General features: G+C 29.5%; 1 protein-coding gene and 1 non-coding gene across 5 annotated transcripts; both read left to right on the forward strand.

Moving 5' to 3' along the window:
• The first annotated feature begins 5174 nt into the window (after positions 1-5174).
• On the forward strand, positions 5175-23994 carry LOC122522951 (synaptic vesicle glycoprotein 2B). Of its 4 annotated transcripts, XM_043644402.1 has the most exons (12): positions 5186-5308; positions 5434-5654; positions 12065-12224; positions 19651-19898; positions 20131-20190; positions 20381-20464; positions 20658-20982; positions 21090-21211; positions 21366-21604; positions 21788-22232; positions 22546-22833; positions 23193-23994. In XM_043644402.1, exons 4-12 carry the CDS (start codon positions 19862-19864, stop codon positions 23246-23248), a joined length of 1656 nt encoding a protein of 551 aa, XP_043500337.1. In that variant the 5' UTR covers positions 5186-5308; positions 5434-5654; positions 12065-12224; positions 19651-19861; the 3' UTR covers positions 23249-23994. The 4 variants fall into 4 exon arrangements, with proteins under 4 accessions (XP_043500338.1, XP_043500337.1, XP_043500336.1 ...); XM_043644403.1 differs by lacking the exon at positions 12065-12224 and having other exon boundaries at positions 5175-5278; XM_043644401.1 differs by lacking the exon at positions 12065-12224.
• On the forward strand, positions 18139-18211 carry Trnar-ucg. Its single transcript has one exon. It is a non-coding gene; the product is annotated as a tRNA-Arg (tRNA).
• Positions 23995-24427: the final 433 nt, after the last annotated feature.

Below are 24427 nucleotides of genomic sequence, written 5' to 3' on the forward strand. Positions count from 1 at the left end.
CAACCGTCTTGGTTACATACTCGATTCTTGCAAAGCCGCTTGGTGCAACCTTCAAAGGCCACCGGAGAACGCGTCGATGAATGAAGTAGGAAAGTTGCGGAGTGCCACGCTCAAAGACCGGATATACGTATACTAGGTGGCCAAGAATAAGCGTCTCGCCGAACCAGTTTTAACTTTGCCAACGTCATGTCCGTCTCCGATATGATTATCCTTAGATCGATATCTCGCCTGCTTACATCACTCTCTCGTGTTCGAAAGTTAAACTGTTGTCTTTCTTTTTATTTCTTTTCTCATTTGCTTTTTTTCCTTTTTTTCCTTTTTTTCCTATTTTTTTCTTATTGTTGTTCTACTTCGTAATTCCCCTTAGCATATGTCATTAAATTTCATAACCAAATTCATATTTCATCATTTATATATTATATATATTTTATTTATTTTATTTATTTTATTTATTAATGGTTATTCTTGACCAAGGATTAAGGAATTAATACAGAAGTTAACAATGATTGATGGAATTAGACTTATCGAGATCTTATAAGATATAGCGGAGAAAATGTTTTTGCATTTAAAATATGGATTTAAAATATTTTTTTTGATAATAAAAATAAATGTTTATCGAAAACAATTATTTGATATATATACGAATATAATTTTACCATGTATTAAAGATGAGGATATAATATTCGTACTAATTTTTTATTTTTACTAAAATTAAGTTACGCACACCCCCTCGCACGGGGTCGCGATCCACACTTCAGAAAAATCTCTTGTTACATTATTGTTAATTATTTTTATTGTTATTAACACATTTTCAGTTTTAAATATTTTCAGGGAAAAATATTGTGTTAAACGAGTTAATGTTTTGCATTTAATTTCAAAATGATTTATATATAATACATAGGGGCGAGAATCTCTTCTGTAAGACGATTCAATATTGTTTTATATATTTCTAATTTAATATACAATATGTAGATATGTATAGATACGCGCGTTAAATGTTTGATTAGATAATACAATAGTCTTATTTTACAGTGTACAACTATTCACTTTCAAATTCATGATCTTAAAGTTGAAAGTTTCACCGCTTTGACACGTAGCATAGCCATACATCCTATCTAACTCTAGATACATAGATTATCATAGATCTAAACTACTAAGTGCAGGTCATAGCGAGGCGTACTTTACCGGTCGAGGGTCAAATATTGCGATCGACATAAAATACAAATTAAATACAAAATTATTCCAATTTTTCAAAATGTAATGAAAACGTATGATACAACTATACGTATACTATATAACGTTAAACATACTTTCTATGATAACAATCGATTGTTCACTTAACTCTCTTTAGTTTACAAAATCGTTTGTTTCTAAAAAGAAATTTCTAAAAAATTATCTATCTCGTTGATAAGTTTAACGATTGTAATATCCCAATATATGATCCTCTAATATTGTTTTAAATAATAATCATATTTACATTAATTAAAATATTAAATTAAAACATTTATTTACGGTTACAAAAATAAATTAATTTAGGAACCGTGAAAATAATCTCATTTTCATTGATAATATTCGATTTTATTAAGATAATTAATATTAAACAACGGAAATAGTATGCAAATTTTAAGATGTTAAAATATGACGATTGAATTATTGATTAAAATTTATTGTAGTAAAATCTTGCGCTTAATATGCTGAGATAAGTTTAGACGTTGAATAACACGTAGAATTTCGTCTCACCGTGTATGAATGCTCCAGGCGATAGCGTTTCTCAATGAACCTCACTCCCTCTCTCTCTTTCTTTCTCTTTTTCCTTCTATCTCTCTCTCCCTCTCTCTCTTTCTCGTTATTTCCCTTTCTCAACTCGAGAGCATGCTACGACTATAAGCCGATGAAATTCCTGAGTTCTCTTGTGGTATGCCAACGATTTTCTTCTTCTTGCTACGATATCACTACTAAAATGTCTTTTTTATTATCTTCGATTTAAATGAAAGTAAATGATTAAAACAAAACCAAAAAAACAAAAACAAAAGAAAAAACAAGGAAAAGAAAACAACTTAATTTTGCTATAATCATACAAATAATTATATTAATGTTATTATATCATAGTATATTTAATTGCAATTTATATTGTAAGAAATGTTCAAAATTTCTGTGTAATGAAGTTTCAATGAATTTTCATTTATATTGATTTAATTGGTATTTTGTAAATTTATTTGATCGGTATTTATATCAGAGGTGGCGTTGTATTAGGATTACATATTGATACAGGATACATATTTTAGGAATGATAATGTTATTTAAAATAACGAGGGGAACAGTAAATTTTCGTAAGGAACAAATGAAGAAAACTTTAGTTTAAAAGTGTTCGACGATAAATAGCACCCATTTATTTGTTGACAATAAAATAAAATATTAAAAAAACGTATTCGTGGGTGTACATGCGTATTATTTTAAAGTTACAAGATTTTTATTTATAGAGAGAGAGAGAGAGAGAGCCAATTTAAGTATTTACGTATGTACTTAAATACTTAAATAAGTATACTTACTTACATTAGATGACCTCGTAACCAACGATCTTATTGCAATTCTCTTAAAATATAGCACGCAGGTGCAGCTTTGCAATGATTGCACGATTATAGACACTTGAAGGCATCACTCTCTTTGCCCCCCTTCTCTCTCTCTCTCTTTCTTTTTTCTTACCTTTCTATACCAAACTCGGAGAGAGATTTACAAAACGAGAGGTATTAGAACACCGTAACCGGACATGGATAAATTGGCGATCTGACTCACGTGTAGATGACATCTAATTGGGTCATTATCTCACACTGTCGTTGTCGTTGCTTCTTAAAGTACGTTCGAATATCGCACGAGGGGAGAATCCGATGTTACTCAATCCTTCGAAATCATTGCGTTAACTTTTTTCTTTTTTTTTCTTTTTTTTTATTATAATATCGAGAAGAAGATAATATATCGTCGAGTGATACAAATTATGATTACATTATGAAATTCACGCATTTTCATATTAAATAATGTTAGTTACAATTAATTAATATGAAATCCAAATTTTCTCGCGTGTTAAATCAATAATTTGGAGAAATAATTTGATTGGTTATTGTGAAAAGTTATTAAATTACAAAAAAAGAAAAAAATAAACGTCTTGAGTAATAAAACAAGACAAAAAAAACTTGTTTTGATAGGTTCAAGTATTAATTTATTTTATATTTTTTACATGTAAACGGAACGTTCCGTTGAGACACGCATTATTATTCTTATTGATATTTAATTTTAATTTTATTTTTTCTTCAGGCTTGTGTGCGAATAAATGACACTGTGAAGCGAGATATCGTTAAGATTGATCGAGTATTGTTTCTTTCTCAAGCGAAATAAGACCGTGGGAAATTTGAATGAGAGAGAATCGGTCGAGCACAATATTTCAGGGCAACTCGTGGCCATCCGTGGTCTGGGTAGCTTTTCTTACCGTCATTCATGATACTATAGTACGGCAATAGGATGATTGCCCTGACGGTCGCTCTGACTAAAGTGGATAAAGTCTTCTACTGTAATTTTAGTTTAACAGGGCGCTGAGGTACCGAGGTTTAGCCCTTCACCGATAATCCCAATCCCCCTTACCACCTTCCTCCTCTTAATTCTTATTTTATTTTTATTCGAATTGAATGATTATTTTTTATTATTAATATTATTATAATAAAAAATATTTTCTTTTTTTCAATATTATACGAATAATACTCGACATTAAATGTTGAAATATTTACCATATGTATGCATACAAACATAAAATATGTGAGAAAAGTAAATAATTACATGCATGTAAGCATTTTGCACTTTTACGGTGCATATTATTCAGTTCCATATGATGATGGATATACGTTTCTGTCAATAACCTGTGCTTTTCTCCATGAATACAAAATTTTTTTTTTTTCGATACTATAGCATGATTTAAATAATTGGAGAGAATAATTTTGATATTTAGATAATTGGAGAGAATAATTTAGATATTTAGATAATTGGATACACAATTTCCTTTAGTTACTGATATTTCTTTTTCTAATATAAAAATACGTGGGCGTATTTATTCACGTGCGTGCGAGTGTTCAGTTATCTATTGGTAAAAAATACAGTTCAATGATTAAGTTCATTAAGTATAATTTTGATATTCGTGCAAATAATTTTTTTTAATTTTCCCGTTAGTAAATTGTTCCGATTATTATTTTTCTTCAAAAATGTTCCTAAAATATTGTAAATTTATATAAGACATGAGAAAAAAATACAATAATATTAACAAAATAAAAACCTATAGCTTGTACACAAGTGTGTAATGTAAATAGCAGCAAGTGTATCCAAACTTTCGACTGATAGTGTATAGACATTCAAACCTGTTTTTATACAGTGTTTATTGTGTGATTTTTTGTTATCATTAGAAATCGTTGCGCTAGCACATGACATCGGCGTCAGAAGAAAGTTTCAATACTTTCAATAAAATTGACATTGTTGAATCACGACGGAACTGTAATAATAGTGACATTATAAATTACGTAAGAGATCTTACTGATGATCAAGAAGAACCCAATTCTATAACAAAAAATAACATCTATGCAGAACACCAACTTTGCAGCAAATTGGAAAAACTATTTTCTTGAAATCGTTATCAATTCTGAAAATTCCATAATGAGCTTCGATCTCGTATGTCTAATTATAACGACATATTATAATACAATCGGTAAATAAAATAACCGTGAAAAAAAAGTCAACTGATAACGTGTGCAAAGCAACAATATCTTCAAATGACGTAAGTGATTTTGAACAAATTCTCCAAATGATAATCCTGTTCTTGATTAACAAAAATAATGTTCATAATACGTGTACAGGTTGTACATTTTCTTACGTTTAATATTATATAATGTATAAGTAAATCAAATATTTATAAAAATGTTTACTCGTGTGTGTAAATTAATTTTTGTATCTTGTTTTGGAAAAAAAAAAAAACAAAACAATTTTTCAGTTACATCAGTTATACATGAGATTTTGTGTTACATTCTACGTGAGACAGTGTTATTTCTTTTTTTTTTCGTACGGTCTTTTATCCCCCCCTCCCCTCACCCCCACCCGGCACAAAAACAGGTTTGAACGTATGATGATGTATCTTGTCAATCTGTCGTCGTATGATGACGATTCAAACTCGGTGATTCTCGAGCAAATTGACAGACGTACTCGGTCGAGCGTACAGCAAACTGACCCCTCAGTTCGCGATAGTGATGTAGTTATTTTTCTATCGACGCCTTGGCAAGTTGTGCCGTGTGATTTTTTCTCTTTCTCTTTCTCTCTTTCTCTCTCTCCCTCTCTCTGTCTCTCTTTCTCTCCAACTTTTTTCTCTTTCTTTATCTTTTAGTTTATTTTTTTGCATTCCTTTAGGCAAATATTAACAATATAAGTGCATTATATTAATAAAAGTGACATTGAAGCAGGAAGTGTCGATAGTCGAAGATAAAACCCTCCTCCCCCGAAAGAAAAAAGAAAATTAAACACATATACGATCATCAAACATAATATCGCATTAAGACAAGTTGCGATTCGTTCAATTAGATTCTACTGATTTTAGATTTTCATCAGAAGCGAGGTTTTATTATGATTAGGTGAGTTTAATTTAATCTTTGTTCTCTTTCTCTTTTTTTTTATTTCTTCTTCTTTTTCTTTTAGTTTTACTCGAAATTTTCTTATACTCTAGTTTAAAAAAGCAACAAATTGATGTTATTTAGTTACAAATATAAAATATTATAAATTTCGGCATTTTTGCTTATTGACAATTCTTGGTTAATAATGTGTTATAAATAACACATTACAATATTTTTGATAATAGCATGGAAATTTCGACACTACGATACATGGACCGGTTGAAAAGTTCTGAACTTCTAATCAAATTTACTTTTATTATCAAAAAATAAGTCTTCTTTATTGATATTCAAAACTTTTAATTCCACCTTCTTATATAACGATCAATTTAATAAATTTGATCACTTTACTCCTGTTTTGAAATATAATATATTTAGTATCATAAAATTATATTTTTTTATATTTATGTATATCTAGATGTTTTTAAACATTTTGTTTATAATAAATAGAAATGCGTTTACCTTAGAAGTAAAATATTAAACGAACGATTTCTTTAAAACGATAAATGCGAGTTGTGTGACCAACTGTTCAATTATTAAGAATAAGTGTCTAGAAACGTACTATATCTAAGCACTTCTAACTACGAGCTTTTTCGCGTTATGCTAAAAGGATTTGAATATGAGTTTTATACCTACACACTTTTGTACATGAATTATGTATACACGACGATATGTGATATTTCTATTTATCATTCAATTTACATCTACGAAGAAACGTGATAATTTATCTTAATCAAATTCTATTTCCATATGTATCTAATGTGTTTTATTTATATTTTATTTTTAACACAAATTTTGCATAATATGTATTCGATATATCGATTTAAATAAATTATTATTATTTTATTTGGTTCGGAAAGATATCGATTAGATTTATTTTGTTTTTAAATATTAAACAACTATTTAATAATAACACAACAAACGTATATAAAACTCGTCCAATATTTTTACATTATTTTTTACACAAGTTAAAATATATCTTAAAGAACTTGCGAAAGATATATTTTATGAATAAAAATAGAGAAAAAAAAAATTTTATAATCTATATGTATATCTGTCAAAATATTCTCATATTCTTTTATATTACGTTACTCTTTGATAGCGAGTATGCGAGTTTGATGGCGTGGTCGGTAGTACTGGTACGTCAACGCATTGCTAAAATGCTTTCTATTATCCCGCTAAATCAGCTTATAAAGCCTGATAATGAGCCGCGTGAATTTCAAGCGGAGATAGTTGGCCTCCTCGTTCAAATGCGTCCGTATCAAGCTGCATTATGATCGTCGTAATACTACGTTATCTATCTCTATCTCTTTCTTTCTTTCATTCATTCTTCCCGATGAAAAGATTTTCATTTCATTACTTTCAACATTATCAATCTATACGTAGTTATTATTATTATCATTATTATTCGATTGTTAAATAAATGTTGACACCAAAAAATAACCAAATATTATTCAAATTTCAATCATTTTTATTCGTTTTATTTCTTATTGATAAAAAAGTATCTACCTTCAACATTGTTAATCTATACGTACTCGTTCGATCGTAAAATAAATCTTGTTAAAAGAAAAGAAAAGAAACAAATATTTGTTCGATGAATTTTATGTAATTCTTCTTTTCCGACGAGCTGTAGAAATTTTATATTAACGATAACGAAAATATATCGATTATATGGAATGAAGCTTGATAAAAAGTATTTTTTTCGTTTTTCTTTTTTACTGACAACGAATAAATACGCAGCATAAGAAAAGATAAAAGACCCAAAAAATAGGTTTGTTCAAGAAAATAATATAACGTATGCGTACGATTAAATAAACGGCAAGAAAATTTGGTATAAAGACGATCTAATCACAAATAATATCGAAATAATAGAAAATATTGTATTAAATATAAAATAGAAAATAATAAAGAGGGGTGGTATATGCGTATATAAAAGATACGCATTGTTACGAGATAATGCGCAGGTCTATTTGAAAAGCGAGAAGAAGAATAAGTATAAGAAGATTATCCGTGCTAATTTCACGCGTGATGAACACGCAACAGTGCTGGTTGAACTCCGAATAAAAGAAGTTGAAAACAACGCTGCCCACGCGCATGCGGTTATTGCGTATGATTTATTACACCGAGTATATATATATATAAATAATGCTTTAAACTAACGTTGTAAAATCATTCTTCGCTAGCATGATTATACAAATAACTTTAATAACGAGAGACAGAAAGAGAGAGAGAGAGAGAGAGAGATTCAACAGGCTACGAAGGTTAGAGGTTTGTAAGTACTATATTAACACCCCTGATGCTCGCATGCGTGTGGTGTATTTGTACGAGTTAACATCCTAAGGTTAAATCTAAATTTTATTCGCATCGATATTACCAATCGAAAAAATTTGTCGTTCATGTCGAAAGATAAGTAATTGATATTTTTCTACTCTCATTTGCATTTGATTTCGAATGTTTTCTCACAATGATAAATGTAATCTTTTTCTTTATATTTTTCTTTTTTTTTTTTATCATTCATACGAGGTATTTTTATATTTAAGTAAATATTGTGTTCTTCTTATAGATTGACAAACCGTTCGAAGGAGAGTGACGTTTGTTCTTTAATTATATAAAAATAAAATAAAATACATACGTAAAACATGATTTTCTTACCAGATCAATGAACCGTTTTAAAAATCTATTTAAGATTTGGATTATTTTCAAAAATATTTGATACAAAATATTTTTATCAAAAATATTAAAAAATACACACACACACACACACAAACGCATACACACACATACGAGACTCGCTTGCTTACATTCTTGTTGTACATAGAATAAAATTCAAAAAGAAAAGAAACAAAAAAAAACAAGAAATTATCATAAATCGTGGACATTCCTTCTTTTTTTTTTTTAACGCATACCATTCGATACATTTTATCATAATAAATAATTCATCATTGTCATTAATTATTCTTTGTTTTTTTCTTTCCTTTGATAATCGTAAGGTTAATAAGGATAACAAAAAAAAAGAAGAAGAAGAAGAAGAAAGAACGATAGCAAGAGATTAAACTCGTATTCCATTATTTCCTAGAAGCTCATTTACATTTTCCAACGCTTGTATGATAATTGATAATAGTCAATGAATGGAGTTTCCTGTTCGTGCGCGTACCAAGCAGCAATTTTTGCAACAACTCGGCTCGAATGGAGTTCGTTCGTTCATACAGTATATAACAGTAGTAGAACAACGAACGAGAGGTGCTATCGAAACGATACGCAACATATTTTTGCATACTACTTGCCGGTTGATTGCCCCCCCGAGCACGTTGATGACGTCAGTAACGTTTTCGATGACTCACCTTATTATATGCGATACTGCCGGTTTACACGGAGCACATTAATAAAAGCTCACACACCTTTTCTATTATGTACGGATATTCATGTGTTTTTTTTTTCTTTCCCATTCTCTCTCCATTCGTCATTATCGTCGGTATTTAAAAAAGAAAAAAAAACACATTTGACAAGTGGTATCAATACGCTGATTTATTGTCTCACAATTTTTATTCGATTTGATAAAGTTACTTTATTTTTTTAAGTTTACTTATTATTTTAATCCATTGATTATTGTATTCTTTTTTTTTTGTATTTAATTGCACATTTTTAATTAATAAATATGATTTTAATTGATTATAATTACATGAGAGCAAAATAATCGATTATATTGGGATAATAAATCATTGGTTATAATGACGTTCCTTGCCTTCGCCAATTAAACAAAGATGACAGAAAGTCGTATGAAGTTTGTTGATGATGTCTGACAAATTTTTCTATCTATATATCGTTCTCTCTTTATTCCCCAAGGCTGTATTTAAATCAGACTTAAGACAGCTAGATGATAAGGTGACATTAAAATCATAACTCGTAGTGGGATCGTTCGAAATATGTAAACTGTTAAATGTAATGGTTATAACGATACTTTCGAGAATTTTGAGTCATCGATTAGTATGGCAGATTTTTATTGCAATTCATCTTTACCATGAATATTAATTTACGGTTTAAGAGCATTAAAAAATGCAAACCTTTGTTTTCTTATATTTGCTTATATCTAATTTCTATATTTTATATAAGATAATTTTTTACATTGATATATAATATTAGTTCGATACAATATAATAAAATATAAATTTTGATTACATTTAAAAAATTAATTTTTTTTTATAAGTATTCTCTCTAAAAATTACGGTGCTGTTTTACCGACAGTGTTTTGGAATATTCCACGAGTTTATTAGCAATTGAAATTTTTTTCTTACGTACTCTTTCACGTGAGTATATTTTTTGTTCTTATCTAGCTTAATCATAAATTAGAATTCTTAAATTAATTATCCTTGAACGAATTTATATTTAGTTGAAATTAACAGTTATTTCTCAATTGATAAATATATAATATAAAATAATATTCAAGTTATGAGAGTATAAATGATAAATAAAAGAGAGAAGAAATCGATGGAGAAGAAACATCGTTTAGTTTTTTTCGCGAAAAAGATAGACGCCAAGGCGTAAATTGAAAGGATAAACATTTTCATTAATTTAGGAACGTCTTCCTCGCACATATATACATTAATAGATATGTGTATATAAACATCCATACAAATAGATATAAGATATTCATACTAACTTGTTTCGTGTTTTATTTTTTATTCTTTAAATCCCATAACGAGTTTGATCAAAAGTTGAAACGCTATTTCGCGAATGATAACGGTGATTCAAAAAAGTATTAGTATAATAATAAAAAATAATAAAAATATATGACAATATATCGATAATATTATAATAATATGAAAAATTCATGATGACAATCTAACAGTAAATTTCCATTAATTATCATAATCATTATCATGTATGTATATATTTAGTCGCAGTTCTTTTTTTATTCTTTTAATAATTACAGGCAATAAGTAACAAAGAGATACTGTTACACAATAAATGATTCATAAATGCAAAAAGAGGTTCAAAAAGTGGGCTCCAATTTACAGCTTGTTAAGCCATTTGAAATCCTACGGCAAACAGTCTCAGCAATTAACACGATTTCATTCGAGTAAGACATTTTGTCTTCGTTAAAAGTTCCTAAACTTTTATGCCAATTCAGACGGATTCATAAAACTAAATTTCTATTTTTATTATTCATTGTCAATTTGATGCCATAGTATTTCCGTTCTCTTCTTACCTACGCATACAATATTGCATAACACAATTAATCAATCACTCTCTTCTTATCTTTTAATGTAAACCTTAAACACTTTTATCTCAAGAAAATAATATTCTTAAACGTATATACATATATACGTAAATGTATCTAACAAGTTTTGCTTAAAAATATTAAAGAAAAATAAGAATTCTTAAAGTCGATTCAAAGATGGCGGTTACACGCCATCTATTGATCATCATGGCGGACATACGAGAAAGTTCACCGTTTCGAATAATTTTCTTTCGATTTATTCGTAACGAAAGAAAAATATTTCATAAAAATTGTATATTTACAAAGATCACATTGGCACCGATCTAATTTAAACATCTCATTGACATAAAAATCTTTCCCCCATATTCTATTACATAACATTGAATCACTGGTAAAGAACAAAATATGGGCGATATTATCACATACAGAAACCAAATTTGTGTTACATTTCGAATCTTCCCTCGTATTTTTAATTATTTTTAACGAATAATTTAAAACCATTAAAAGGAAGACACGTGCAAGAGTTTACCAAGGTTACAAATAATGATAACACGAAGCAAAGAATTGCAAAGAACACCAGCAGGCAAATGGCAATTGCAAATATGTTTGAGTAAACAAACGTCTTTAAAACGATTCATTATCATCTCTTCATTCTTTCTCTTTTTATTTTTTCTCATTTTTAATTTTTATTTTTTAAAGTTCTCAATGGTATAATAATCTTCTTTTATGTTAGTCCATAAATCATATCGAACTTTCTTTCTAACATACTTCCAAGTTTATAAATCTAAGCGATTAATTTTCCAAAAAATACAATGGTATATTCTATACATAAAAACAGAAAAAGTAGAAGAAGAATGAGAAGAAGTAGAACCACGAATATCATTCCGTTTATTTATTTTCTATTTTAAGTTACACTAAATCGAATGATTCTTGTATTAGTTGTAAAGTGATTCTCCAATGATTTGTTACCAGCACAAGGATCCCAAAATTAATGTTGGTATAGTGTTAACGATTTCTTTTTTGTTCATTCTCTTTCTATTACGTCATCATCATCTTCCTTCTTTCTTTTTCAATCATTCTCCTTTCCTCCTGCTCTTTGTCTCTCTTTCTCTATAAGCACAATATAGTATTTTCTTTCTCCCTCTCTTTCACTCAGCTCGAACAGTATCGTTTCATCTCTTCTCTCGAGAAGAACATTTTCGAAGAAATTAAAGTGGGGATAAAGTCCCGTCGTATATAAGCATTGTGCACTCTCGTCTCGCATTGGTTGTTCCCCAATCCGGGCAACTTTTCCAAGACTTGGCAGAGCGGACAACGTAAGTTTCTATTCATCTAAATATTTAACGATAATGATAATTAATTAAACAATGTTTCTGTAAGATTGAATAATAGTTATCATTAGTGTATGTGGGTTGTGTTTCTGTTGTCATGTGTGTGAGTTGGTATATGAGTAGGTATGTGTATTTTTCGTGTGTGTTTAGTGCCATTTTTCATCTTTTTTCTTTTTCTCTATTCTTTCTTTCCTTTTTTCTTCTCTGAGGAAACGAGTGTCAGAAAAAAATTCAGATTAACCAATCGTCGCTTTTTTTTCGTAAGAAGACTAACAACGCCTGTTGACCTTCCTTTTTTGGATTCATCCAATTATGTCGTTTTTATTACGAGATATACCCAGTCACGAAGAGGAAACTTCCATTGTGAAGATATACCAGAGAAAACGAAGTTATTTATCCTATCACTGAACAAACCTAATTAAAAGGGGGATGAAAAATGAATCATAGTTTACTCGATCTTATCATTACTAACAATCCAGTTAAATTAATTCTTTACTACAATAATTATCAATCGATAATATACTTAATTATACTTTTTATTTTGGCCGTTAAACAATCATCAATTAATGAAGAAATTTCGTGCAATTTTAATGAATGGAAATTAAAACTTAAACCGATTCAATTGCCTTGTCCGAGGAAAGGAAGATGATCAGGTGATTTTTTTTTATCTTTTTCTCTTTTCTCTCTCTCTCTCTCTCTCTCTCTCTTCTTTCTAAATTGGAGAGTAAATGCAACATTGTTCGCAGATCCAATTGCTGATCCAAGGAGAAAAAGATGATCACGTGATTTATCTCTTCTTCCACCCCGAGAAGACAACATCTTTTTTTTCTCTCTTTCTCTCTATCTTTCTTCCTTTCTCTCATCGGATTGCTTCATATTTAGTCTTCAAGATTTAACCGGTTAAAACCGCTCTGAAAGATTGCAATATTTATACTACAGAGGGCTGGAATAGCCCGGACAAGCAGCTAGTTTAATCGAGCCACGTGCTCCTGCGAGCCAACAACTACCAACAGCTACGTCGAACGTATTAATTAATTGTTTGCGCGTTCTCTCGCAAGCTTTTTCTCTTCTTCTTCTTCTTCTTGATCTTCATCTTCTTATTCTCTTTCTTTATCAGAAAAAAAAAACAAGAAAAACACCAATTTATTGAAATAAATATTTCTTCGAAATTGTTAGGATCAAAGAAATTGCGAATTTTTAAATATACAATCTGTTTCATCCATGAACATCTATTTTTACTTATTTTCTTTATCCATTATTCATGTCGTATGAATAAATTTGATAAAGGTACTTCTAATTATCGAAATTTCGTATATAAATGTGTGGTAATCATTTTTAATAGCGAACTTGATCTCGAAAAGTTGAGTATCCTTTTAAGGAAGTTGACATTTTGTTCACATTTTTTCTTTTTATGGATTTTTATATCATTCTTTTTAATTATTTACGAAAAATACCTATTTATTCGTAAAATATCGTTTGTTTATTTATCATAATTCATACGGTAAAAATATATTCATACAGTAATGACATAAAGACAAAACAAAAATAATAAATCATTTCGACACATTAAAATTAAATTTATTATATAAATATGTTTTAATAAAAAAATATAATTAAAACAATTTTGTGTGTAATTACGATGTTTCTTTCAATTAAAAACATATGATAATACAAGATATATAGGTCAGATAAATAATCGATTCATTGCTACCGGCAACCTCAAAAATATCTCTCATTTTAATCGTCCTTCGTTACTGCAAGGATGTAATCCTTGCTCCAGTCAGACAAGGTTACTACCTGCATATTTATATACAATTTAAATACATTGAATTTTTTTCTCTCGACGGACATCGGCCTTCCATAATTTTTTTTCTTTTTTTCCATACAGTTATACTATATTTCTTTTCGTTGATCATGGTCAATCGTTCGACCTTACCGATTATCGTTTCCTTTCGTCGACTAAAAAGTATATTCCTGTGTTTCTATTTTTGTAAATCTTTTTCACACATAAGAATTGTTTGTTCTACATAAAAGTACGTACTAATTCACTCAAAGAACAAATCTGATAGTGAGTCATCGATGGTAAAGTATAATTCGATAAAAATGAGAAAAAAAAGAGAAAGAGAGAGAGAGAGAGAGAGAGAGAGATGATATTTCAACGAGAATACAATCATTTTTCTATGTTAAATAATTATTAATGAATAATTGAAACGTATTCACGTGTTTTTCATTCTTTTAATAATTTACGTTGTTATTATATCAACAAACAAAAATAAAACTTAGAAAAATCATTTTTACTTAGTATAGATTTAAACTAATGTCTACGACAAATATTTATGTGTTTTTCTTCTGTTTAGAATTTGAAAAACGACAGTGGAAATGCAAATTTTCTTCGTTAGAGAATAAAAAAAAAAAATGAAAAAAATAATAATAATAGTATATTGTTATGCAGGAGAGTAAACAAAATGGTATGGAAGAATCAATAGGAGACTGCAATATCTTAGAGATGTTGCATTATAAGAGAAAAAGGTGTATACCACAGTAGGAAGGATAACAAGCAGTATATCGCTTTAGTCAGTAGGAGGTGGCAGGTAGTTTTTAGTTGCTTCAACGATCCGACACTCACTTCATCTCCACGCCCCGTCAAACGCGGTTCAAACGTCATTAAATATATATCGGTCCTATTCGTGATATTTTTCTAACGATTTATACATGTTCTACCGTCCGATCAATTTACTATTTCAAATAATTACCCTCAATAACATTTGATCACTTTACACGTGCTTGGTTTTTTTTCTTTTCAAGTGATTTCAATCCCACGTGCTTCATCTTCTTTCAAAAGAGGGAGGAATACAAACGAGTGTGTATTTTATTGATTTATTTTTAGGATTATTAGATAAGAGAGATAATGAAAAATAGTAAGTAAAAGTTCGATATAGATTTTAAAATAATATAAATATTATTTAATCTATATATATATATATATACACAGGGTGAGGCACCTAACTGTATCACCTTAAATATCTCTTTTGTTTACAATGGTATTAAAAAACTTCAAACGAAAAAGTTGCACTATTGCAGGAAGAGAATCCAATGGTTGAAAGAATTTTTTCTCATAGTCATTTTTTTTTACGAGATTTTAAAGTCTGCATGATACGATCCTGCAGATCATTTATACTCGAGATATTTACATCTAAAGATAATTAATCTGTCCATCTTAACTATCTTCGTTATTTGTAATAATATAAAAAAATGTTTCGTACAGAATTTGCATGGTATAAGGGGTGGGGAAGGACATATAGTAATACCTATTTCTTTTACGTTGGTGGAGACATAGATGAGATTTCAAGGTCATCTTCATTTTTGTAAATAGGATGACCTATTTTTTTTACCACTTTGCGATAGCCGGCGTCGTAACGGTTTCAGTAAACTATTAGTGAAATTTATTCAAAGCCAAATACCGTAGTAAAATGAAATTTCTTATGATAAAATAGATTTTCTCGACAAATGACAATTTATGACAATTTGCGTCAATGAAATTAATTTATGGATTATCTTAAAAAATAAAAAGAAAAACATTATGTTTACATGTAACGAAATAATTTTTAATTACAATTTCCTATGTAGAGTAATTATTGACCTATTTCATGCTAATAAGAAATAATATATTACATACTTATATATATATATATATAAATATAATCGTAGTATATAAAATTAAACGCGTCAAGAGTTGTCGTTGTAGGAGCAAAATGGTTCACAAACGGTGTTTTGCACGATGATTCCTCTGACGAGTGTGATGACACCGCTTCTCAAACCCTAATACACACCGACTCTATCTGCTACACGATGACTCTCTCCCCCCGACAAATTTGTCGGCAATGAGACTGATTATTATGTCCTTGCGAGACTGACGATAATTACTGAACGCTTTACTTACAACTCCGTCAACGTCGTCGTACTCCGTGTTTCGCGCCTCGATTAGAGCTTTCGAGAGTATCGACTTGACCTCCTTTCGACACTCTCGTCTTACTCCTTCGATCTTTCGATCAAAATTTCTGGAAAAGATTCACATAAGGAAAATGATGACAAATTTTAATCGAAACAATATAAACAATATAAACTCGTTTTTTTAATTTTTTTTGTTCTCTTATAGAATTAATCATTTTTTATTATCGCATAAACAAATTAAATATTTACAAACGCAAATTTTAATCTGATAGAAATTCGATTCAAATTCCTTTCAATGTATTTTTCAAGATTTTTTTTTTTTTTTTTTTTTTTTTTTTTTTTCTTATAAGACCGACGTTTCAAGTTTATATTGCGATGTTTAATCTAACAAGTTAATTATAATATTTATACGTCGGATGTATGCGCACATATATACGCCTATATATAAATAGAATTAGATTTGTACATAATGCATCGATGCATAATTAATATTCGAAAGTACTTTAGATAATATAAGATAATTCTGGAGCCGGTTAACGTTGCATAGCTTCGATCGTGTAGCAATAAGTAAATTACGAAAATATTTATACGTAATTATAAATATAACAATTCTTTAATGAATTGATTTCCTCTATTTTTTAAGAACCCTTTTGTTGTTGAAATTATTCAACAATTATTTCTTTCAATGGTATTGATCGGAAGAAAAATCTAATAAAACCAAAACGATTTAGAAATTGAACGTTTAGCATTGTTATTTAGTACAATGTGTGAGTGTGTGTATGTGTCTGTGTATGTGCGTATGTGTGTGCCGCACCTGCAGGGACAAATTGTGGATAGCAATTGAACTCGACCGACCATTGAACTCGATTCCACCACAGATAATTGACGATTCAACAACCGGTGCAATTAACAGCCTCGTGCGACGACCCCGCACTGAGCCGTATTTTCATCTTCGTAATACTCCATTCTAATACCCATTTCTATAGATCAACGATCATTTTTCAGATTGATCGTTTTTATCTATTTTATTTCTTTACTTTGTTTATCTTTTTCTTTCGTCATTTTATCATCGATAACCAACGTTCAATACTTCATTGATAAACGTTGTCTGAATATTTGATATAAGCTTTTGAAATAATTTCGAGATTTTATATAAAAAAAAATAAAAATTATCTCTCATTGATTAATATTTTTGAAATATTTAATAAAACAAAAAAATGTAAAAAAAAAAAAGAAAAAACTGAAAAAAGAAGAAAGTAAATTGATAATTTTTTTTCTGTGAAATATAAAATTAGAAGAAAAATAAAATAGAAAATAAATGTATTATAAAATATAAAGATTAAGCAATGGGACAAAATTAAATGTACTTTAAGAAGATGGAACTCGAGAAACATTAAATACAATTGCGAGGTACATGTTAAGCTCGCGGAAGAAGCTGCGAAAACGACGTGCATGATGTCGGCTTGTTAGATGGTATTATTTAGCGCAGGATATCCGTCAATGTTCTTCAGTAATCCTCACTCGTTTTCTAGAACACATCTTAAACCTGACACGCTTACTTCTCAATTACATATTTCAAGTCGCATAACTCGGGTTAGCATTCCTCGAAAGACAATCATACATTTTTTTCATATTTTTTTTTCTTTCTTACAAATTACCGTCATTACTTCATTTATTTTTACTCATACTATAGCTTTTTTCTTTTTGTTTTTTTTTGTTTTCATATTTTTCATATTCTCAACAATACGAATGATTAATATATTGAAAAATATAAATATTATTATTGTTAAATATCATTATCTATTCAGATTAAATTCATTGTTAAACTGATACAACCTATATATTGTATATATTTAATATGAGATTGTTCGTTAATATACAATTTTAATGAAAGGGGGTGCATTTTTATAACTGCTCAAATACCATATTATGAAAACTACCCTTCAGTGACCGTGTGGCCTAACGGATAAGGCGTCGGACTTCGGATCCGAAGATTGCAGGTTCGAGTCCTGTCACGGTCGATGTTCAAAATTTTTTTTTTCTCAATTTTTCACTGTGATTAAAAAATACAAAATTATTTAGATTCTTTCAAATACTTGGATTTCTTTCAAAGAAAAATATTTTTTTTATTCTTTCTTCTTTTTTTTTTTTACATTTACCCATAAATTCAACTTTAATTCATTAATTGTAAATATATAACGTACGCATATAAAAAATAAATGATTTAATTAATTATTGTATCTTTCACGGTCATTATTAAAATGTTCTAATATTTTTTTCATTAAGATTTATAAATAACACTTGTTCTCACTCAAGAACTTTAATAATAAACTTACTTAAACGATCTAACGGTCCTCGTGTAGCCTCCAAAGAACGTTTCTGTTTCAAGGTTTATAAAGTTTCATTCGTAACGATCGGTTAATCACAAAAATGATTGAGAAAATTGCGCGTCAAACGAATTGTTACACACATACATACATATTTTTCTATGTATTATATTTCCTTATTTAAGAACCGTGAAAATAACACGTAAAAGCAAAGAAAAAGAAACAACAATAACAATGATAATGATAAATAAAAATAATAATACTGTCAATCGTTTTTGCGCTCAATAAAATTTTATTATAATTATTTTAGTTAGTTAAAAATCAAGATTAAATCGATAATCCAAAAAAAATTAATGAAAAAAATAATTAAATGAAACGTAAAAATCGACAATACGAGTTAATTTATTCTTTTTTTTTTTCAAATATTTTATTCTCTCTCTCTCTCTCTTATTCTGTCTGTCCGTTTGCCTTTTCCTTGGATTTTTTGTGTTTTAATTTAGTTCTGCTTTTTTTATCTCATTATTTATGATTTCTTAGTATCAACTAGACTGATCAGAAGGCAGAATGCCATAACGTTTATTATTATTATTATCACGTAGCAATAGTAAAAAATTTAAAGTCTAGTATTTAGTATTCGCATGCAAGCAAATACGAATTAAGTCCCGCTTATAAATCGTTTACTACAAACTACCTTCATTATCCTCTCCGATCATCGGGGAAGTTGCAAATCGTTGTTCCTTAGAACATTGCATCCCACGCTTGCTATCAGTACCATTACAAATTGACCCGACTTAACCCTCTTGTATTGATTTAATATGTACTACAACACATAGTGTTTCGCATCGACATATATAAAGGAGTCTATTATTTATTTATTGAACAAAAATATCCAAATCAATCTTTTTGTTTCCTTTACATCTCATTGCACGTATGAACCGTTTATTATGAAAACAGTATATGAAAATATTTTCACATATGTGAAAATAACGTTTTTTTTTTTGCATTAAGATGTAAAGAAAAAGAAATGATTTGAAAGTTTTAAAATAAAATGAATAATTGCGGTAATATAAATCTGAAAATGTATCAATTTATTTATTTTGGTGTTATTAATATAATTGTTTTGTTGTTTTTAGCTCGCGAGTGAGCGCAGAACCTAGCCCCGCCGACGAGCAGCAGCAGCAGATCAGCACAGATTTAACAAGAAGTCTTCACCGAGAGTTCAAGGTCCACTCAATCGTCATCGTCAACAAAATATCTAACGAACTTCATCATCGTACACGAATACTCAGCTACATCTGATAAATTTACCAAGCCAGATTCACCCCACTGCACGGACATCGTAGAATGGTAGAAGGTGAACCCGACTCAAAGCACAACGATAGTAAGTTCTTTGATTTCATTCTAATTACAAATTATAATAAAATAAATCATTTTAAATGATTTGATATAAATATAATCGTCAATTAAATTTTAATATTTTAAATATCATTCGAAAAGTACAAACCTATGTTCATTGAGAAACAATAGACAATTTATTTGATCTATAAATTAATAGAAAATAAACTTGTGTAAATAAAGTATTGACAAAATTCACAATCATCATTTATTTACAGAGTGTGATGTAAAAGACGAGCGCCCAAACGGTTGTGGTTCCAAGGAACTTGAACTTGCCCGTAAGCATAAATACGTAATCCTAAATAAATATTTCAATATTTAATTACATTTCTCTCTCTCTCCAAATACCTTGATTAAAATATAATGTTTATATTTTGATACATTCGATCTAATAATAATTATCGATTAAAACGAAACTGACCTTATTCGATCAATCTATCATTTGAGTTTGAAATTTGTTGTTGATAGGAATCGGGCCCAAGGATAAGAACCTAGATCCAGAGAAAGGATCCTGCATCAAAGCCGATTTCGAAAAGGCCATCGAACTTACCGGTAAATTTTATTTTATTTTGTAAAATAATAAACAAACAAATTCAAATAAAAAATATATAATTTTGTGTGCACAGACGCACGCAAAGTCCTTTAAAAAGTTTTAAACGAATGACTAAACAAAAATAAAATGTATTTCGATGAATTATATCCGATTGTATTAAAAATTCAATTATTTGAAAAATGTTTAATATAGAGTATGGCAAGTTTCATTACTTCCTGCTCGCGGTATGCGGCTTCGTCAGTACCAGTGAGGAGATGGACGTAATTTCCATGTCCTTTATCTTACCAAGTGCACAATGTGATCTAAAACTTGATACCCAAGCTAAGGGATGGCTCAACTCGATCATTTTCATTGGCATGATGGCCGGTGCGTACGCCTGGGGCTCCATTGCGGATGCCTTGGGTCGTCGCAAGGTCCTTATTGCCATTTCCTTCATGAATGCCCTTTGCATCGTTGCATCCAGCTTTAGCCAGTCCTACGAACTCTTCATGTTCTTCCGTTTTCTAAACGGTGCAGCGTAAGTTACCGCGATTTATTCAGTTATTCAAAAAATATTTCTTTTTTTTTTTTGTTCAAATAGACTAAAGAAAATTTGCCATTTCTTTTTATATTTGTTTCCTTTAGACTTGGAGGAAGCGGCCCGGTCATCTGGTCGTATTTTGCCGAGTTCCAACCTAAATCAAAACGAGGCTCCATGCTTTCATTCATGGCAGCTTTCTGGACACTCGGAAATCTCTTCGTTGCTGGTAAGATGATCCTTTCAATTATGATTATGATTGCAAGCCATAAACGAACATTTTTAAATAAATAGAAAAATAAAAAACACACAAGAGACAAGAAAGATCATAATTAATTATTCCTTTTTTTTATCACTTTATTTATCTTTTCTTATTAATTAAGGCCTGGCATGGTTGATCATCCCTCAGGACATTGGTATTACAAGTATAGCGTTCACATATAACTCTTGGAGAATCTTCCTGCTGATCTGCGCTGCTCCGTCGTTCATCGTGGCGGGGCTGCTTCTGCTGCTCCCAGAATCCCCCAAATATCTTTTATCCTGCGGAAGATATCAGGAAGCTCTTGATATCTTCCGTGGTATTTATGCCATTAACACTGGCAGGTCTCGCGACAGTTATACGGTAATTCAATAACTGTTTTCTTTTATTTTTATTAAAAAAAAAAAAAAAAAAAAACACACATTTTTTTTTATATATACATACATATATATGTATATATTTTTTTTGTTAATCTCTCTTACTTTTTATATACTAACTTTGATATAATTTTAAATAATAATAAAACAATGGAAATAATTCTGCCAGGTAAAAGAACTGATCCTCGATGACTTCCAAGAACCAGAGCCTGTCAAGGCCGACATCGTGGAACGGAGTAAATGTAAGATGATGCTTGGTGACATCCTGGATAACAGTCGTCAATTATTCGTCTCACCGATACTCCGTTTCACCGTCGTCTCTATCATTATAAACTTCACCTTCCATATCGGTTATTATGGTTTAATGATGTGGTTCCCGGAATTGTTTAATCGATTCGACGAATTTCACCGTGACCATCCGGGCCAATCAACATCCATATGCGAGGTCACCGATTACGTTGTTAACAGGGGTTCACATCGTATCGAAAATGTTTGCAATGATAAAATCGGTTCTTCCGTTTTTATGGAGTCACTTATTACTGTGGCTTCTGCTATACCGGCTAATATCGTTGCCGTTCTGGGAATGGATCGTCTTGGTCGTAAATTTTTCCTTGGTAAATGCTCAAAATTAAATTTCTTCATTTTGTTTATATTTTTAAACATTTCTGTTCATTAAAAAAATACAGGGCGAACCCCAAAAGTTCCCGTAGGTCAACATTGTTAATTGATTTCTAAAACTAATTTTTATCTCTCAAATTTAAAGACAACAAACCTAATTACGATTCTATAAAAAGTCTCGAAACAAATTGATTTTTAAAATTACCAAAGAACTATTAACCCATTTATGAATTTTTGTCGCATCCTATACGGAGAAGTTTTAATCTTTTAATTAATTACTTCTCTTATGTGTTTTTTTTTTATTTTTAGTGTTCAGTACTCTCTCGTCGGGACTCTGTTCGATCGGATTGTACTTCGTGTACAACAAGTATCACAATCTCATTGTCTCGGCTTTCTTCAGCGGTGTAATTAGTTGCGGTAATGCTGCGTTAGACTGCCTGATCACTGAAGTCTTTCCAACTCATTTACGTGCAACAGGTATCGCAATTTCGATGGTTGCTGCACGTCTCGGTGGTATCATCGGTAATATTGTTATAGCTCAACTTTTGGACATGTACTGTCCAGCACCCACATTTATCGTCGCTGGTCTCTTGATCGGTAAGCCCTATCATATCTTTCTTATTTTTTATATATACAAAGAGCCAAAAATTCTTAAGTGAAATCTTAAAAATTAATTATTTCTTTTTGAGATTTTTTAAACACATTTTTTTCATAAATCATATAACTACAAGCTTATAATAAATTTTGAAAAAATGTAAATTGATTTGTAGTCACTTGAGAATTTTGATATTCTGTATCGTCAATTGAATGGGTGTTTGTTAGAAGAGCCTATCTTAATTTTGTTGTTGCTACAAATTTGCAGTATGGGCACTTCTTCCAGTTATCTGTTCAATTAAAAATTAAATTGAATTTCATCTCTTCTTTTTTTATTGATTTATTTTGTAATTATTTTTCAGGTGGCGGTTTACTGTGCCTATTTTTACCAAACACAACTCGTGAACCACTTTCTTGACATTGGCTAAATAAATCAACGTTGTGTTGTTCCTCAACGAGTCGTGTACAGTCTATCGTCTTACGTGCATTTTATTTCGTTGCAATAATTTTTGATGTTTCCTTACCATTCGTAATTACCTACGACTTGTAGTACATATAATATGTTATCGTATTATTAATATTTTCTTTACATAAGGATCGTCCACGTGCACATAAAAAAAAAATAAAAAAGACAAAAAAAATTATTTAAAAAATAATTAAGTAGTTACACGCGTACATAAAACTAAAATAGAGTGATTGGAAGAGAGTTCGTTTTGCGAAACAAATATTCGCAAGTATTACTTATATGTTTGTTTAGAATGAAACTTTAAGATGATGGCATCGATTTTCTATTAATATTAATTAAATTAGAACAAGACAAAATTTTTTATATATCTTCTCGTCATCCTTCTTTAAAACTTTTTCTAATATTACTCGTACAGAGAATAAACCAAAAGTTCTTAAGTGATTTTAAAATTTAATTATTCTTTTTCAAGACTCTTGAAGTTACCTTTTTTTCTCAGATAACAAAACTACAAGCTTAGTTGATAAAACTAGAAGCTTAATTAAAAATTGAAATAATCGTAAAGAAGATTTTTCAAATCAATTATAAACTTTTGGTCCGCCTTGTTTAAGGTTAAACTTATATATTAGCCAATCGAAAAAAATTAATTGAAAAGTTAAACTCTGTTTAAAAGGTACAAATATAAGAATTATTTGTGTTAAGAGATTTTGACTATTATCTCTATTAAATATTTTGTTATACTATTAGATCTTACGCTCCATTATTAAACTCAAACTCGGTCGATAAAATCTCTCATTGAAAATAATATGCGAAAAATCTCGAAAAATTTTGGGTCGAGAATTTTCTCTCGGTTCGGATACCCATAATTTCGATTTTTGAATGTCTCTCATTAAGCATTTATAATTTAAAAAAAGAAACATCACAGTCATATATATCTATATATCCCTTAAAATTTTTTCACATTATCTTTCTACTTTTGAATGTCTCTCATTAAGCATTTATAATTTAAAAAAAGAAACATCACAGTCATAAGAAAATGACTAATAAAATGAAAATGTAAATAAAAAAGTTGATAAAAATATATGAACAATACAAAGAAAATGTTTAATGTTGAATAAAGCAATAATTTTATGT

Source organism: Polistes fuscatus, unplaced genomic scaffold, assembly GCF_010416935.1.
Source record: "Polistes fuscatus isolate 324 unplaced genomic scaffold, CU_Pfus_HIC Scaffold6, whole genome shotgun sequence".
Lineage (NCBI taxonomy): Eukaryota > Metazoa > Arthropoda > Insecta > Hymenoptera > Vespidae > Polistes > Polistes fuscatus.